The sequence below is a fragment of the Ostrea edulis genome, chromosome 2 (assembly GCF_947568905.1).
Source record: "Ostrea edulis chromosome 2, xbOstEdul1.1, whole genome shotgun sequence".
Taxonomy (NCBI): Eukaryota; Metazoa; Mollusca; class Bivalvia; order Ostreida; family Ostreidae; genus Ostrea; species Ostrea edulis.
This window is the reverse complement of record NC_079165.1, coordinates 52,684,524-52,703,446: the sequence shown is the minus strand read 5'-3', so window position 1 is coordinate 52,703,446 and position 18,923 is coordinate 52,684,524. Positions and strand designations below refer to the sequence as shown.

The following is an 18,923-nucleotide window of genomic DNA, read 5'->3' as shown; positions in this document are numbered from 1 at the left end:
CACATATCAAAGTCTGTCGAAATTCACACTTCGGAAACAACGCTCGTGATTCCCTGATCCTTGATTTTGTTAAATAAACAACAACTCGGGTTTTGGTAATTAACCTCACATGACGCTGCATGTGATAGCTTGGGTATAATAATTGATACAGAGTGCCAATTAAACAAGATCACCACCAAGCTATTACCTGTGCATTTTAAAACGAAAGTGTTAGGGGTGATAATTCCCAGAATTGTCATGCTCGACTGAAATCGAAAGTAGGAATCGCGTTGTAATCGAAAAAATGTACAGTCATTTCATAAAGGTGAAATTACACGAAAGCATTAGACAGGTGGTCGTTTAGGACAGGTAGTTTTACGGTAACATTGAGTTATCTGCCCATTTATAAATCTTTTTTCCGTACTTAATATAGGATGGCTCCGCTTTTCTTCTTCTTTTGTACTAAAAGAAACGTAACGGGATACGTTTTCACTTTTATCATAATTCACAGGCACCCATCTTTTTTATTTAACCTGGAAGACAACCACCCATACAAATATATTTTCCCAAATCACCCCCACCCATCCAAAAAAATATCGGCTGCTGTCCCCCCCCCCCCCCCCCCCCCTACGTTTTTTGCTGGAATAGCCCTCAGGGCTAGTGGATGTAAGGTCAGGTCTTGTAAAAATCATTTGAAGTAGCCCGACTGGTCTAGTGCTCAAAAAAGTAAATGTCAAACCCTGAATGCCTCCCTAATGTAGGGTAATACCACTAAAGAATGCCTCCCTAATGTAGGGTAATACCACTAAACAATGCCTCCCTAAGGCCACTGATAAAATGTGTTGTGTTTCCGCTAACCCGACCGACCCTAAATTATAGCCCCGACCCTAGAATTTTTTTTCGATATTTAAAAAAAAAATCATCATTTTCCCGGAAAAAATATATTCCCGGTTCTTGGTTTTCGTTTTAGTTAGACATTGAGATGAAGTCATTCAAACGCTTTAATGATATACAAAACTGCATGGTATTGGGTCAAGCGTTTAAACAACATTGATAATGTTTCTAACTAACAGCATGACCTAGTGGCTAGTACCTCCATGCGTGCTCACGCAACAGTGATTTAACAATTGAAGTTAACAGACGGTCGAGAGACTCTGCCAAGTGTCATGTTTTCATAGAAGACTTTCTTTTGTTAAAATTGCCAACTCCTATGTTGTTTTTAGACGGTGGCTATTTATAGCCATGCACTGTCTTATGCTATCGTTTCAGCGGGCATTACTGTGTATACACGGGGACCCTAGTTTTATATGGAGGTCATGATGCAGAGTGACAGACATGAATGTCCAGTCTGTCAAATTTGTATGCACATCCTTGGTTTCTGCTGCAGTTCTAACTGAAAACACTATGAAAAAGGCCGCAAATAAAGCAGTGAGCGCATCCAAGTTGTTGATGGCTGGTGAGAGCCGAGAGGAAAAAAAGATGTGCAGATTGTTTTTAAAATAAAAATTTATGTCCGGTAAAAAGTTTTAGCTGGAAGAGAGTTGGATCCCATTAGGATAAGTGGGATCTGCCCAGACTGTCTTCCTACCCTTGTTCCATTTAGATAGTGAAAATACATTCAGAAATGTATTAATAAACTTAAAATATGTTAATGATGTTGATAGAGGGCGAAGCCCTCTCACGGCCCAAAGGGCCGTGAGGGCGGAGCTCTCCCTATAGGTAACACGTATATACATGTTTAAAAGGAAAATGTAGGAAAATAATGAAAAATTAAACCATACCTATGGAACTTGAAAAGTTTGGTACCAATGGCGTCGATTCGAATATTAGCGCGTGGACATGTATTCCTCCATTTTGAATCTCGTCTACCCTAGTTTACGTCGTTCTGAGATGTTACATAAAATCCGTAAAAGCATGTAAATCTTAGTTTCCTAATCGTATATAATCACTCCACGATTAACGCCATGTTTTTTGTTGTGGTTCAAACGCTATGTTTGTAAATTTGCTAAATAACGACGCTGAATATGACGTCACAATGTACTGTTTACATCGATTGCGTTATATTTCCCGCGTTCAATATATAGGCGGATCAAATGTCTAAAATTAGGATGCTTTGATACAGCTCCGTCCGCGTGCCAACTTCGGGTTGTTTTTGTCCTGTTTTGGATATAGATAATAATGCCAAAACTTTTTTGCTTCGCCCTCAAACACGGTCACGCCGTAAAACATATTATTTTGGTGATGATTTAATATATTTTTTCAAAACCATCACATTATTTTCTTGTCAAACATATCCAATAGAAGTATTCCTGACCTATGACAACCAATCTAAATGTAGAAACAATATATCTGGTACTTGTAGAGCATAGTGGCATAGAGGAGTTAACTTTTGTGTTTTATGCTAGATATGTTTCATTGAAAAATATAGTTTCTTATAAAACATTTGGAAATAATCCTCAGCCAATAACGGGTGAAATGTTATGATTGAAAGTTTACTTGCAATGCAATTTAAGCAAAATTTTATTTTGAAAGTATAACATTTCGGTTGATCATCACTGAAGAGACATTATTTGTCGAAATGCGCATCTGGTGCATCAAAATTGGTACCGTATAAGTTTTACATTATGACCCCTGGGTCGAGGCCTCTGCTGGTGGACTGTTAGTCCCCGAGGGTCTCTACAGCCCAGTAGCTAAGTACTTCGTTACTAGCTTGAAAATACGGATGTATATTTAATTGCTGTTATAAAATTTTGAAATTCATTTCAAAATTAAGGATTATCTCCCTCATGCATAGCTCTTATCCTTGGACGAATTTGGCTCCACTTTTTTGGCATGCTGTTTTTGGCTATATTTAGCTCTAAAACTTCATAGTTATTTCGGATTTCAAACATTTCGGTTGAGCATCACTGAAGAGACATTATTTGTCGAAATGCGCATCTGGTGCATCAAAATTGGTACCGTATCAGTTTTACATTCAATAGAACATTTAACTTGTGCAGTAATTGGGGCTATACGGACCGTGGATATCGGCCTGGATAGCTCAGTGGTTAGAGCACCTGACTAGGAATGCAGGGGTCCAGCCAAAGATTTTCTCCTTCCCATACTACATTTGGTGCCGTTGACCACCCCTGGTGGTGCAGGTTGGCCTGTCAGGGGCGAAAAGAACCTGGGTTGATATTGAAAGACAATTATAAAATTATAATTGATCTTAAGGAGGGAGGAATGTAGTAATTAGGGCTATACGGACTGGATAGCTCAGTGGTTAGAGCCCCTGCCTAGTAATGCAGGGTTCCTGGGTTCGATTCCCGGTACAACCAAAGATTTTCTCCTCCTTCCTATACTACACTTGCTAAGAGTTTACAATGTTTTTGCATACTTTGAAAAAATAAAATTTTAAAAAAAAAAAAAAATTATTTCCTACCTACCTACCCTATTTTTTTCTGGAACATTAGCGGAAACTCAACAATTTTTATCGTTGGCCTAATGTAAGGTAATACCAATAAACACTACCTTCCTAATGTAGGGTAATACCGCTAAACAATGCCTCCCTAATGTAGGGTAATTCCGTTAAACAATACCTCCCTAATGTAGGGTAATACCACTAAACAATGCCTCCCTAATGTAGGGTAATACCACTAAACAATGCCTCCCTAATGTAAGGTAATACCAATAAACACTACCTTCCTAATGTAGGGTAATACCGCTAAACAATGCCTCCCTAATGTAGGGTAATACCGCTAAACAATGCCTCCCTAATGTAGGGTAATACAGCTAAACAATGCCTCCCTAATAGGGCTGCAACGGGTACCCGAAATAACCGAAAACCGCGGGTCATGTTGTTTGGGTCGGGTTCGGTTCCATTTTTCCGTATTTCGGTTTGGGTTTAGTTTTAATAATAGAATCATTATTAGAAATCCGTTTAAGGAAGTTAGCTCCTGAGCTTTTGAGTACAACTGCGCAGGATGCTACAACTAAGTATTCACTGGTTCAATACTGATCCCATTGGTGCAAATATATTACACATCTATTGCAGAACCCTATCCAGTTGAAAAATTTTGTGTCAATTCAAATTTTGAAAGGGTTTGACAGGGACTATATTTTGTGGCGGAAGGATTCACAAATCAATTAGTTCTAATTCTGCATAATATTACCGTTTTTGTTTCATCCAATGTATCGTCTATTTTTATACCCCTATACGTGTATTTCAGTTTTATAATTTATGATACAGGTAGTTGAGACTTAGAACTAGTTCAAATGTTGTAATTTATTTATAAACAACCATTAGAGTTTAAGTTTAGAGTTTATTTGGGTTCACATGAAAACCCCTACATATAAAAACTACATACATGGACATATCAATACCTCTTGTATAAAATACCACACATGAAACCTAAATTGAAGTTTGGCGTTCTGGGGGCTACTCATTACTATCCTAACCAAATAACTATCAAACCTGACCTAATTAGAAAACTAAGTATAAAGCTAATTACAAAGTGTGCCCAGGGCCGATCCCAGTGGGCCTTGGCAACAAATCAAGCCCGGGGCCGATCCCAGCGGGCTTTGAGCACCAAAGATGACCTGGGGCCGATCCCAGCAGGCCTACAAGCATTGGACCATGCCCGGGGCCAATCCCAGCGAGCATCAAAGACAAAGTGTGCCTGGGGCCGATCCCAGCAGGCCTACAAGCATTGGACCATGCCCGGGGCCGATCCCAGCGAGCATCAAAGCAGACTAAACAGAAACGCAAGCAGGCCGATACCCGCAAGTATATAGTTGACTGAAACATACCTGGGGCCGCTCCCAGCAGGCATCATAGCAGACAAGACCCTGCCCGAGGCCGATCCCAGCGGGCATCAAAGATAAAGTGCAGTGTATATCATACCTAAACAACCACTAACACTATATAGGTTAAGTAATACCATTATATACAAGACATTTCATTAACACACACATACCAAAGTAATATATATAAACGAGAAAGAACCTATCATAGACTTGGGGTTAGAATTCCCAAGGAATGAATGCCATATGAACGAAGTAATGAGTGAAGCCCCCAAGGATATGACAATAAAATGTGATAAAACAGGTCGTAAGGAAGAATACTATAATATTTAAACATATGAAAATACACAATGTTAAGTACATGCGCTTAATTTTTCCTGAGCTTTCTTAACAACATCTGAATCTGTTCTGATATATCTGACATAGCAGTCGGAGGACCATCTGCCTAGCTCTTTAATTACATGGTCTTCAACACCAGCCGCAGCTGCAGCTCCTATTCTGAATGAGTGACCGGCATAATTAGAGTCGTTCAGACCAGCTTGCAATAGTAATGATCTGAGATATTGTAAAAATTTCTCTCTATGAAGGGTACATGATTGAACTCATTGTCAATGAATAAAGGGGAATGAGGAAAACTTGCTAGTGCTTCTCTAGCTTGCATATATAAAAACATGATATGTACAGGTTTGAAAACATTGTTTTCATAGATAGTTATGTTGACACCCTTTGAAAATGGGTCAGTCTTGGAAGTTCTTATTCTCAATACATAACAATCATCTCCAAAACTGACATCCAGGACTTGTAAAAAATGATCAGTTTGCTGATCTGCATATTGTTTCTCCACACCGTAAGAAACCAAAGTAGGCACATGAAAACATACATTTCAACATAAGATCTACAAAAGGAGAAAAAGCCCCATTGTCTAAAATCTGCCACATTTGTTTCAAAATAGCAGTGATAGGTAATCGCTTACTCTTAACATTGTTTTGCACTCTTTTAACACCACGTAAAATATAATGAAACTGATCACAGCTCTTCAAAATATCCCCCCAACCAGCTTTTATATAATGATATCTTAAGCCCGCTAAATACAGCTTAATTGTTTCATATCCCAATTTCAAAACATGTTTACAATGTGTAACAAAATACATTAACAAGCTTTCGTTAACTGCTGGCAAGCACTTTGACTGAACCATAACTCCACTCATGCACACAAAAGTCAAAAAACACTGCAAGGCCGAGCTATATATTCTTTTCGTAGAACTACATAACGATGAATCCCAGAGATTCACAAGTTCCTCTTTCAGTCCATAAACAATTGGGAGTGATGCAGACAAGGAGTGGGATTCCCATCTGCTTCTGGCACAAGTGCCCGGAATTTCTTCATCTGATAACGAGAGAGTGCATCTGCAATACTATTTCTAACACCATCGACATGAACAGCATGTATAACATAGTGGTTACAAGCTGAATGAAAAGTTAATGTTCTCATTAGTTTCATAATACTATTGACTTTTGATCGCCCTTTTTTAATAATATCGACCGTTGTTTGATTATCACAGTGAAAAAGTATGCATTTCCTGGACCAGGTGTGGCCCCATAAAAGACAAGACATGACGATTGGATAAAGTTCGTAAAAGGCCATAGAGGTGTTTTCCTTATGTAGGACTGCTGGAAATTCTCCCTGGAACCACCTATTCTGGTAAAAACCTCCGAATGCAGTAAAGGTTGCATCGGTAAACAGCTCCATGTCTGATGAATCTGTAATGTTATCATCAATAAAGAAAGACACTCCATTCCAAGAATTCAAAAAAGTTGACCACATAGCCAGATCTGCTCTGCATGCACTGTCCAATTGAATATGATAGTGCAGTGGCTGAACGGTAGTTGATAGCGCAATAAGATGTGACACAAAGGAACGGCCTGGCAACACAACTCTACATGCAAAGTTGATTTTTGATTTTCTGTGTAGGCAGATGTGCCTCCATGTTAATGGTATCCAGATAAATTCCTAGATATTCGAGTTCGGTACTTGGTCCTTCAGTTTTCTTTTTTGACAAAGGGATTCCTAAACTTTTGAAGATACCAAGGAAACGTTCCATAATTTCCTGTGCATCACATGAAGAAGACACCACCACCAAGAAGTCATCTAACAGATGCAGAACTTTAGGAATGTTGAATTTGTTCTCTGCAATCCAACACACAGCTGATGAAAGAGTGTCAAAAAATTTTGGACTTGATCTGCTGCCAAAGACTAAGCGTTTGAAGAAATAGTATTGATTGTTCCATTTGATTCCATGATAAGGCCATAGTTTGTACTCTATAGGTATGATCTTAAAAGCGTCGGTGATATCTGTTTTTAAGAGAAAGGACCCTCTTCCATTCCTTTTGATTAGCTGTATGGTGTCGTCCATAGTAACATAACTGAGGGAAAATTCGGACTTGTCAATGAGTTCATTTAAGCTAGGGTTTTCATCATTATTGTGTGGTGCTGACATGTCCACTATTAATCGTTTCTTCTTTGAATACTTGCTTTCCGCTACACCAATAGGATTAATGCGATATTGTTCAAAAGGAATTTGTTTGAAAGTACCAAACAAATAGCCTTTCTCAAGTTCTTTATGAATAAGTTCCGTCACACACTCAGAATTTCCTAGTGCTTACATTCTAAAGATTTTTTAGGAAGGTGATGAAAGCCCGTATTAAAACCAAGTCTAAGACCTCCAATTTAATAACTGACCATTTTGGTCCCACCCTGATACCAAAACCTCTACCCCTGGGATCATAAAATTTACAAATTTGGTAAAGGACTAGTTCAAGGTGATGAAAGCCCGTATTAAAACCAAGTCTAAGTAAATAATCGGTGAACTGATGATCTGGATGATCTGATAGTAACATTTGAAGAGTTTCTATGATAACTGGTGTTGTAGTTTCCTCTTGAAAGTTCCCTTCTACATTCTTGAAGGGCTGGGAGCCCCAGCTATGTGGGGCGGTCTGGAGTTTTTTGCGAGACTGCAGGTCTGTCGGGAATGCTCCCCTTTGCAGTCTATGCGCACATGTGCATGTCGGCACCTCGGTACCGAACATCCCCTAATGCCATTGAAATTATTGCAGATCTCCCGTCCCTCATAGAACTGCCTTCTTCCATATTGATCGGTATCTCCATTACGTTTGTCCCCACCAGACCCACTCAAAGGACAGAAACCTGACTGATGGAGTATACTACTGCAAATAGAGCAGGATTGTGCTCTGGCATTGGCGAACAAGTTGCAAAACAGAGTATTGTTGCGGATGGACCAATCAACTAAAATGTTGTTGAATTTCAAATGCGATGCAGTTACAAGGCTGAACTGTCGGTGATATTCGTAGAACTTGTTCCCTGGATATCGCGTAGCCGTTCATATAGATCAAGTTCTTGTCTCCTCTGGGGATATGCAGAGCACATTATGTTCTTAAAAATGCCAAATGCCTGGATAAACTCACCCAGATTTAAAGATCTATTGAGGCGTTTGTCTAGTTTCTTCCCTTCGTCATTCTCGTCGGAGGGATTAAAGTAAGGAATTAATAAGGATACCAGATTAACATCCTTACCTGAAGTGATATGTTGTCTCAGTAGAGGAGAGATCGTCTTGACCATCGGAAGGGATTCTGCCGAATATCCAAACCGGGTCCTCTTAAATTCAGCGGCTTGCGTAGATGATCCCGCAGCTGCTGACGACAATCTGGCAAATGCAGTGTCTAGGTTGTAGTTATCCGTTGTGGGGAATGGAACATTGGAGGAGCACGTTGTAGGGCCCAGTGAAACTGTCATAGGACCAACTGGTACATTTCCGCTACCATCCCGTATAGACGACAAATTGTTCACTCGTGTCGTCAAATTGATTACGTTCTGTTGTAGTGATTGTACCGTTAAAGTGAGTTTGGACACTAAGTCAATTACCACGGCCTGGTTCTGTGATCCACCGCTCGTAGCCTGAAGGCCGCCATTGTTGTTGTTGTGAACAGTTGCATCCTGGGAGCGGAGGTCGCCATTGTCGGAAACCGTTGCATTGTGGGATCGCGCACTATCGCTTAGCTGTTCTGGTCCATTGGATAACAAACGAATTAGAACGGATCTCCGCGCGTTGGTTGGGAAGGACATCCCGCGAGCATTTAAAGTTTGCTTTAAGCATGCGGCTGTCCAATTGGCTGGTAAATCGGCATTGTAGGGAGAAACTTGCTTAGGTCCCATTACGTAATACTGAAGCTGGCGGTAGCCTAATGCGAGATCACAGTCATACAAGCTCCGTCAGAGAATAGATATATATATACAAAATCGGTTTTTTACATTGCACTTTGCTTCACTTGACACAAATCAACAGAGATCGATCGATAGCTGGGATGAAAATGGCAAAGAAATATAGCTGCTAAACCAAGCGTCCTCTCCTATCCAGTAACAACTGCAGAATCCCACTCTAGCATCAACTGCCCCTGGTTCTCTCTTTTCATTGGTCAATATAAACACACTACTGACCAAAAGTGATCTAAAAATAGTGAAGTTCCTACACAGCACCTATTATGTAATACATAAAAACAAACCTGATTAACAAAAGGCAAAACTTCACAGGAGTAGATAAAGTTATGTACAGGATATACATTGTTTATAAATAATAATTTAACGTATTAAATTTCAATTAACTTGGTTGATATATTTTTCCAAACAGAACACCGATTCTTAAAAAAGTTTTAATTAATTTTCTCGAAATTTTGTATAAAAATTCAGTATTTTCGCCAATAATTCAAAAATTTGATCTCCAACCCCCACTTTTTAGCTCACCTGAACCGAAGGTTCAAGTGAGCTTTTCTGAACACAGTTTGTCCGTCGTCCGTCTGTAAACTTTTCACATTTTCTACTTCTTCTCCAGAACCACTGGGCCAATTTCAATCAAACTTGGCCAAAAGCATCCTTGAGTGAAGGGCTTTCAAGTTTGTTCAAATGAAGGGCCATATCCTTTTCAAAGGGGAGATAATAACAAAAATGCAAGAATAGGGTGGGGTCATTTAAAAATCTTCTTCTCAAGAACCACTGGGCCAGAAAAGCAGAAATGTACATGAAAGCTTCCTGACATACTGCAAATTCAAGTTTGTTCAAACCATGGCCCCCGGGGGTAGGATGGGGCCACAAGGGGAGATCAAAGTTTTACATACAAATATATAAGAAAAATCTTTTAAAATCTTCTTCTTAAGAAACACTGAGCCAGAAAAGGTGATATTTACATGAAAGCGGTATGACCAGGAGAAACAGTTGATGTTTTGATCCTTGAGTGAACAGTTCACCAACTAAAACAATAAATGTCTTGCAGTGTTTCATTGCTTTTATTTACTTCAAGTTTCAGTTAAATGACGGACTGATTAATTTCTCTGCGGACTGATAGAAAATGTTGTCCATCAGTCCGGCCTGACTGGCTGACTGAAAAGTTAGTTTCAAGTCCTGAAGAGTGATAGGGCTTTTATGTTTCAAATATAGATGCTTCATTAGAAGACGTCTTTTGTTACCAGAACTTTTGACATTGGACTTAGGCCTACTTTTCAAAAACATTAACCTTGGCTATATCTTTTGAACCAAGGGGATAGGGATTTGATATTTTATATTTGGATGCCTCACGACCAGGCCTTTGATCAAAACTTTTGACCTAGTAACATAGGACTTTGACCTATTTTTTCAAAAACTTTAACCTTTTGAACTAAAGGAATAGGTTAAGAAGAGTCATGCTTCCCGGCAAGCTATGTTGTCTTTTGACAACTCTTGTTAAATATTTTTTATGATTTTCTTATTCCAAGTCATCGTAAATTGGGTATTTGTCACTTTCAATGCCATATTTACTTTAACATCGTTAGAAGCAGTCCTAACCTTTGTCGTTTTGATCAATATATTATATGTATATTATATATGTAATGTACGTAACATACTATTTATAACACTTCAAATAATATAAATTGATTGAAGATATTGTATTCTTATAGAGTTTAATACATTTTTAAACACCCTATAATTTTATATTATAGATGTTACTTATTATGTATGAAAGCTGTCATTAATTATATCAATGGTTATCTGTTGTAATACTTCAGAGGATTTTTTCTATTCAATCAAATTAACTTAGCTTTTATACATATTCAATATTGACATCAGCTCTTACCGTCAGCTTGTCCGATGTTAGACTAGAGAGATATGCGTTCCATATTTATTTTATTTTTCTGTAGTAAAGAAACAATTCTCTGTAAGAGAGAATAAACAAACAATGCAATATCAATACAATATGATTACACATCGATCATTAGAATAAAACTTTAAACTAAGTACAATATTACGTAAGGATACAGACAATCATTGATATCTTAATGTGAACTACCAAATTACTGAAATAATTGTAAGTGCATTATATACACTTAATAATTCTTTGTATATTAATTGAATTATAAACTACCAAGTAATAAAAGTATGCTTACCAAATATAGTATGTCTACATTCAATACCACCGCTGACTACAACTGTAACAGTATATTGTTGTTTTTCTTATCCGTCATTTTACGTCACAATACATACGCATGTTCGACATCGTATAACTACAGTAATAAAGACGTGATGTTGTATAAACACAAGTAAATGTGAAAGAATACAATGTTGATTTTCATCATCATCATCAACCGGTTTTGATTATGCAGGCTATGTATTAATCCTTATGTCGAGGGTGTGGCCTGTCTGTCTTGAGCGAAGTCTTCCTCTCCACGCATGGTAATCCAGTGGGTTGGTAGAGTCCATGTTAAGGGCTACACAATCATGCTTCACGAGTTTGTCCCAAGAAAGCTTTGGTCTGCCTTGACACCGCTGTGCTGTGATGTCAATGCATCTAGCCTGCGAGATCCAGCTTGTCCTGTGCTCATCGTGTCCAAGCCATCTCAGCCTGCCCTATTGAAGAACTTCAGCAATGTCTCTTATTTTGAGCCTAGATGGAAGAGTCTCAACGTGGATGTCTTCTTCAGGCAGGTCCATCTTATTATGGCTCTGTTACGCTGAAGGCGTTTGACGGTGCTCGCTGATGTTGCCCACGTTTCTGAACAATAGAGCACAACACTCCTCACACAGCTGGAGTAAACTTGACCTCTGATTGTAGCAGGGAGTTGCTTGTTTGTGAGGATAGGAAGGAGTTCTCTGAACCTTTTTCCAGGCTGACTTGCACCACGATATGGTTGCAAGCTCACACCCTCCACCAGAAGACATTGTATGCCTGAGGTAGCAGAAGTCAGCAACCACATCAAGTGTGTCTCTATCAACCTCAACCTCGCTTACTGGCCTACCGTGTATTGGTCTTGCTGTCATACAGCAAGGACATGAGTATTGTGGGTCCGGTCTGAGTGGACCTTTAATTCCACTACAGTTCTTGTGGACCACCCAGTAAGAGCAGTTGGTGCAGAAGATAGAGTTTCTTCTTGTTCTGCTTAGACATACCGAACAAGGGTGTTTTCCTGATCTTCTACGAGAGTTCAGGTTTGGTCCAGCAATCATTACTTTGGTCTTTCCCATGTTTCACTGAGGAACTGTTGGTATGTGGTGACTGGAATGGCCACATAGGCAGCAAATCAGACAGATCGGTGGGCATGCCATTGGCCAACACAATGCTGAAGGTGAAAGAGTGCCTGAATTCGCTGTAGCAAATGATTTGGTGATAGACAACTAATTATTTTATAAACAAATAATTACAAATACGTATAGATTAAATTATATAGATTTGCCTTTATAGCATATCTAACACTCCCTACCATGGAATTACCTCAAAAATTTCATAAATCAAGAGGCGTAAGATTGAGTTTGCATTTCAGCTGGATTGGTGCACCTTGACCTACTTTAGGGCTATAAGTACTTGTAGGTCTAACCGTTTTTGTTATGGATACAGATATTACCCTGAAATTTAGTTATTAGTTTCCTCTCGGAGGAATACAATAGTTTCCTCTCGGAGGAATACAAGTTCAGTTTGCATTTCAGCTGGATTGGCCCATCCGTCCATGACCTATATTTCAACTAAAAGTAGGTCAAACAGTTTTCCGGACTTTTTTTCCATATGGATACATATATTGCCCTGAAATTTAGTCACAGGTTTCGTCTTGGAAAAATACATGCTCAGTTTGCATTTCAGCTGGATTGGTTCATCCTTGACCTACTTTAGGACTAAAGTAGGTCAAACAGTTTTCCGACTTTTTTAGGTCACCTGAGTTTACTCAATTGGTTGTCGTCTGTGTCCGTGCGTTAACAAATAATTACGTTCACTGAATCTTTTCTCTGATATTTCTTTTGAAATTGACATTGCTTTCATCATGCAATGAATACACATTTGTTGCAAATTAGTTCGATCCGGTTTTCTAGTACCACTCGTCTGCAAAATCATTACCAAATATTGAGTGTCATCAAGGTCAAAGGGTGCATTGGCTGTTCCATTTAACGTAACAAATGGGTCAACCTTATGATATTATAGATCTTAATTCTAGTTTACATTATTGCAATTGGTTTTCGTCCATCTTGCGTTAACAATTGAACATTTTTAACTTCCTCTTAATAACTACCAGTCCAATTCTTTTCAAATTTGCTATGAAGCATCATTGGGACAAGGGGGACATAAATTGTAAATTTCAGGACTCCAGCACCCCTGGGGCCTTAGGGGCAGGGCAAAAACTGCCCAAAAATGACCAATTTTCAAAAATCTTCTTCTCAAGAACCACACACATGTAAGGAAAAGTAAATGCAATAGTGATGTAGAGCAGGAAGGCCTCAACCAAAATTGTAAATTTCATGATCCCCAGGGTAGGGATTCTGACCCCAGGGCAGGGCGGGGCCAAACTTGTTATATAATGTTTATGTGTAAAACACTTAAATAACATTTTCTTTGGTGCTTTTGATACTAAATTGAAACTAAATGGATGATCCCCAGAGTAAGGGTTTTGACCCCAGGGTGGGGCCAAACTTAGTATATAGTATTTATGTGCAAGTTTGCTGATACTGTGTAAAACTTAGGAATAGCAGAAAAGGATGTACAAAAATGGTGAATTTCACAGCCCAGGGTTATGACTTTAAGATGAGTCCAAATTAGTCATGTTTTAATGTTAATACAGGTGACTCTCGATAACTCGAAGTTCAAGGGACCTTGATGAAACTTCGAGAGATCGAAATTCGAAAATTTAAGGTCCGCCGGTATGGTTAAGATTTTACAGTAACCGGAAATGTTTACTAACAAGATCATATGATATCGTTTTGGCATGTTTTCCTTCATATTTGTCATGTGATTTGATATCCAAATTAAAAACCTTCTTTTGCATTAATAAAAACATTTCAAAGTTCATGTATTTATTATGTCCCCCTTCAAAGAAGAGGGGCAAATTGGTTTGCACCTGTCGGTCGGTCGGTCGGTAGACCACATGTTGTCCGCTCAATATCTTGGGAACCATTCACTTGATGATAATGATATTTCATATATTGGTTGGTTATGAGTAGAAGAGGACCCCTCTTGTTTTTCAGGTCAAAAGGTCAAGGGTCAATCTACTCTGGACATAGTAATATAATGTCCACTCAATATCTTGAGAACCCTTTGCTTGACAGACATCAAACTTGGTACACCAGTACATCTTCAGAAGAAGATGACCCCTATTTATTTTGAGGTCACAAAGTCAAGGGTCAAACTAGACATAGGAATATACTGTCTGTTCAATATCTTGAGAACCCTTTGCTTGACAGACATCAAACTTGGTACATTGATACATCTTCAGGAGAAGATGACCCCTATTGATTTTGAGGTCGCATTCTCAAAGGTCAAGGGTCACACTGGACATAGGAATATACTGTCCGTTTAATATCATGAGAACCCTTTGCTTGACAGACATCAAACTTGGTACACCAGGGCTCGAAATTAACATATGCCCGTCAGTCCGTGGCTGGCTGACTGACTGACATTTGTTTTAGTAAGTCCGATGAGACTGACCAGTTAATTTTCTAAAGCATTATTTTGGAAAATATACTTATGAAATTTGCACATTTGGCATGCTTCGATCTGTAGACCTATCAGACAAATCTGATTTGTAAATTTATAAATCCCACATTTAAGTGTTACAATATTGTTTAAGACATATTGAGCTAAATTTCATTTTAATAACATTAATGAAATGTGTTTAATTATTTTTGGAAAAATCTGTTGGATTGGTAAATTTTTCAGCGGACTGGTTGAAATTATACCCCATCAGTCCGGATGGACTGGTGACATAAAAAGTTAGCTTCAAACCGTGTACACTGGTACATCTTCAGGAGAAGATGACCCCTATTGATTTTGACAAACATCTCTTGTTTGTTCTTTAATTATGCTTAGATAGGCATACAAAACCAAGTTCCGATGAAGCTTTACTATCACAAACTAAACAGAGCACAATGTTAAGTCGCTTTAACCCAAAGCAAAAATTCTAATGAATGAGTAAAATGATGTTTTAGAGTAACTTTACACAAAGAATAAACTCGAGAAATTTAACAATCTGTAGATCTCTAAATTATGTATAAAACTTACTCTCTCGTTGTCACGTCAAAACAAATTATAGATTTTATTCATAGTGGGATGATATATAATTTTAATCATCACAACACAAAACCCCAGTGCAAGGTGTAAACTGACCAATTAGCCAATTATATACTCAAGTGTGTCGATCACCTCCATAAAGAAGCATGGGCAATGTTTCAACTATGTAAACACCTAATTACCCCTCTGACATTCAACAAAATCCAGGTAAGGCCCAAGCAGAAATTATTACACACTTGGATAATGGTGGGTATACACTTTGAGAGATCGAGAGTGAAAACCAATGAAATGTGTTTTACGGGACCCAACTTCACTTCGAGAGATCGAACGTTCGAGAGATCTATAGTACTGTAAATTTGCTTTGTTATGTAGGGAGAAAAAATCGGGACCATGATTTCACTTCGAGAGACCGAGAACTTCGAGAGATCGAAGTTTGAGCCATCGAGAGTCACTTGTACAACTATTATTTAAAGCCTTTCATCTGTGTATCCACTTTTGAGGGCAGGGAAGTTTTAAGAACACATCTTGTTTTTTTCTGTTTCTGAACATTAGAATTTAGCTTAGATGTTCAGAACAGGAAATTTTTTCTAGATTTCATAGCCCATGGAAGTAGTGATACTTTTTCACTAGTATTCAGGTGACCGATAAGGCCTGTGGGCCTCTTGTTAAATAAAAACATAAATAAATATAAAAAATAAAATGCCCTTCCTTGTTGTTTCATCGGGTGATGAAGGTAGCAATCATTGCAAAATAAAAATATGCATTTTTTCTGCAATGCTAGCTACCGATGAAACAACAAAAAAGCATTTTATTGTTTAATTGAACATATTCTTTTTGATAACGACCATTCCAATTCTTTTCAAATATGGTATGAAGCATCTTTGGGATAAGGGAGACTTAAATAGTAAATTTCAGGACTCCTGAACCCCTAGGGGTAGGGCAAAAACTGCCCAAAATTGACCAATTTTCAAAAATCTTTTTCTTTAGAATCGCACATGTAAGAAAAACTAAATACATAGTGATGTGGAGCAGGAAGGCCTCTACCAAAATTGTACATTTCATTATATCCGGGGTAGCGGTTCTGACCCCAGGTCGGGGCCAAACTTAGTATATAGTGTTTATATGTAAAACACTAAAATAACATCTTCTTTAGTGCAATTAATACTAAATTGAAACTTAATGGATATTTAGAAAGAGTATAGGTAGTCCTTTTACCAAAATTGTAGATTTGATGATCCCAGGGGTAGGGCTTTTGGTATCTGGGTGGGGCCAACGAAAATGGTTGGTTATTAAATGTGTGAACAATAGACATTTTTAACTTTTCTTGATAACTACCTCTCCAATTCTTTTCAAAGAGTTATAGCGCATTTGCTGACGAAACGGCCGAAACAGAAATCTAAAGGAAAACACCGGTTTCCAAAAATAGACTCGCGTGTTATATTTAAATATAAGGCCAACATTTTTTATGTTTCGTTAACCAAGATAAATAACTGCCGCAGTTTAGCATTACTGACATTTATATGAGTCGTTCTTAAATCAATAAACCATTTTTCTATTTGGAATGATGAACAGTACATCAATATTTTCATAGGTGGATTCATATTACACAACAACCCTTTTACATATGACATTACTTTAACTGACTGTCTTTTTCTGACATGACTGCAGCACCTTTAATAGATTTCATCAGTTCATTTGCCGTTGGTTGATAATTCGAGTGTTTAACTTTGCCTAAATATCATATGACAGTTGGTACATGAGTTTTTATATTTACTTTTGAAAAGTCAAACTGTATAACAGTTCTTTTCCTCCCTTGACCTATTTTTACTTATTACATGCTGTGTATTTGTGCCCTTTTTCTTGTAGTATTTGTTTAGCTTTTCGTCAGCCACATTACGGTTTGAAAATCCTGTGCACACAGGAACATGTTAGTGTAAACAAACGGAACTACAGTGATCTCGAAATAAATTCCTTTACTTTAAGTCGTAACTTGCAAATATTGGAAGGTATGATGAAAATGATATAATATTTGTTATAATATATGTATCACATTTATAACTCAAGAACACGACCCCAAAATATGAAAAGCCCCAAAAAAAATAGATTGGGAAAATATTGGACTTGAACTCGGAATGTATGGTTTAAATGTTAGATTACCGAGCACCTAAACCACCCAGGCATGTAAGTTTAAAGGTTTAACGTTTGACAGGCTGCTATATCTCAAGGTAAAGAACAAGGTACGGTTGTATACATAAAAAGGCCCAAAAAAATTCTCTCTATAAAATGTGTCTGGAATTAACCTTAATCAGCGTTTTAAGAAAGTAAAATAAATGCCAGGTATACTATGTCAACAAAATCAGAATGATAGTTTTAAATGGATAGCATTATGACATCATGAATAAGACATTTCCCGCCTTTTTCTCAAAATAAGCCCGAAAACTATCAAATGTCATACAAATTATTGCTCAGGAAAAGATGTGCGCATTTGTCGAGCAAAATGAAAATGATATATATTGTGTAATATTTTGAGATGAAAAACATGCTTCAATATGAATTTGCTCGACGCATGCGCTGTATGTTTTCTAAAAGGAAAACCACCTGAATTTGTGGATATTTTCATTGAAAATGGCATTTTTGCAATTTTGTGCCAACTTCAAGCTCTCGTCATATGACACAAATCATTTTGCTGATCAAACTGAGTGAATTTTGGGTTTGCTAAACTATTCCTTAATTGAATGCCAGGATTTGAGCTCCAAGTGAAATCATCAATAATTTGGGCCAGATAACTGTAGAAACTGTACCTACTTCTTTTGAGAACGATTTTTTCATATTTTATCCATTTTCAACAAGAGGGCCACCTTAAACCAAATTTCCTCAAATGGACTTAAGTACAGTCATACTCAAGTAAAACAATTTCAGTGTTTTATTTTTGGTTTAGGGTGGCCTTTTGCAACAGTTTGCAATTTTGTATGCCCATTATGTTACATCTACTATATACTCTATATAATCACGGTGATGTTTATGCTTATCAAATAAAGATACTATCAACATATAGATATCTTTATTAAGTAATTTGGGTAAACAGAAGTATAAACTGATATTGTATAGCAGAATATTTGTAAAAAAAAAAAAAAAAAATGATATTCAAGAAAAAAGTATTTATGTAGGCGAAATTGCATACCAAGTGCGCTATACTCCTTTGGTATGAAGCATCTTTGGAACAAGGGGGACATAAATTGTAAATTTCAGGACTCCTACACCCCTGGGGCCTTAGGAGCAGGGCAAAAACTGCCCAAAATTGACCAATTATCAAAAATCATTCTCTAGAAACGCACATGTGTAAGAAAAAGAGATGGAATTTAATTTCTGATAAGAGGATTTCTCATCTATGAAACATTGAATCAAAATGACATTTTTAGACATGATAAACACTATTTGGCTTGTAACTATATAGGAGATATGACGAAAAATTCACTTCCAGTTAATTGGCATATTTTAAAGCTACCCGGGCATTTCTGTTCTTGAATCGTTTTTGTTTAGATTGAAATGCCTAATCATGGGTTATATAATATA

The 18,923-nt window shown here is 37.7% G+C and overlaps 2 protein-coding genes across 3 annotated transcripts in view; one reads left to right on the top strand and one right to left on the bottom strand.

The window, feature by feature from the left end:
• Positions 1-18,923, top strand: part of LOC125682095 (multifunctional protein ADE2) — a 62,892-nt gene that overhangs the window by 19,423 nt on the left and 24,546 nt on the right. The gene's annotated exons all lie outside the window — the stretch shown is intronic.
• Positions 936-17,444, bottom strand: LOC125682096 (uncharacterized). Of its 2 annotated transcripts, none has more exons than XM_048922509.2 (4): positions 11,251-17,444; positions 10,941-10,998; positions 8,353-9,313; positions 936-6,148 (listed from the first exon to the last, which is right to left on the bottom strand). In XM_048922509.2, the coding sequence occupies exons 3-4, from the start codon at positions 8,990-8,992 to the stop codon at positions 5,574-5,576; spliced, it is 1,215 nt and encodes a 404-aa protein (XP_048778466.1). In that variant the 5' UTR covers positions 8,993-9,313; positions 10,941-10,998; positions 11,251-17,444; the 3' UTR covers positions 936-5,573. The 2 variants fall into 2 exon arrangements, with proteins under 2 accessions (XP_048778466.1, XP_048778467.1); XM_048922510.2 differs by having other exon boundaries at positions 8,353-9,284.

Bases quoted from the DNA above. Each gene is read 5' to 3' on its own strand.
- LOC125682096 (XM_048922509.2), bottom strand. From the start codon at position 8,992: ATGGGACCTAAGCAAGTTTCTCCCTACAATGCCGATTTACCAGCCAAT. The intron at 6,149-8,352 runs GTAAGGATGTTA...TCTCGTTATCAG, and splicing joins GAGACAACATATCACTTCAG to ATGAAGAAATTCCGGGCACT.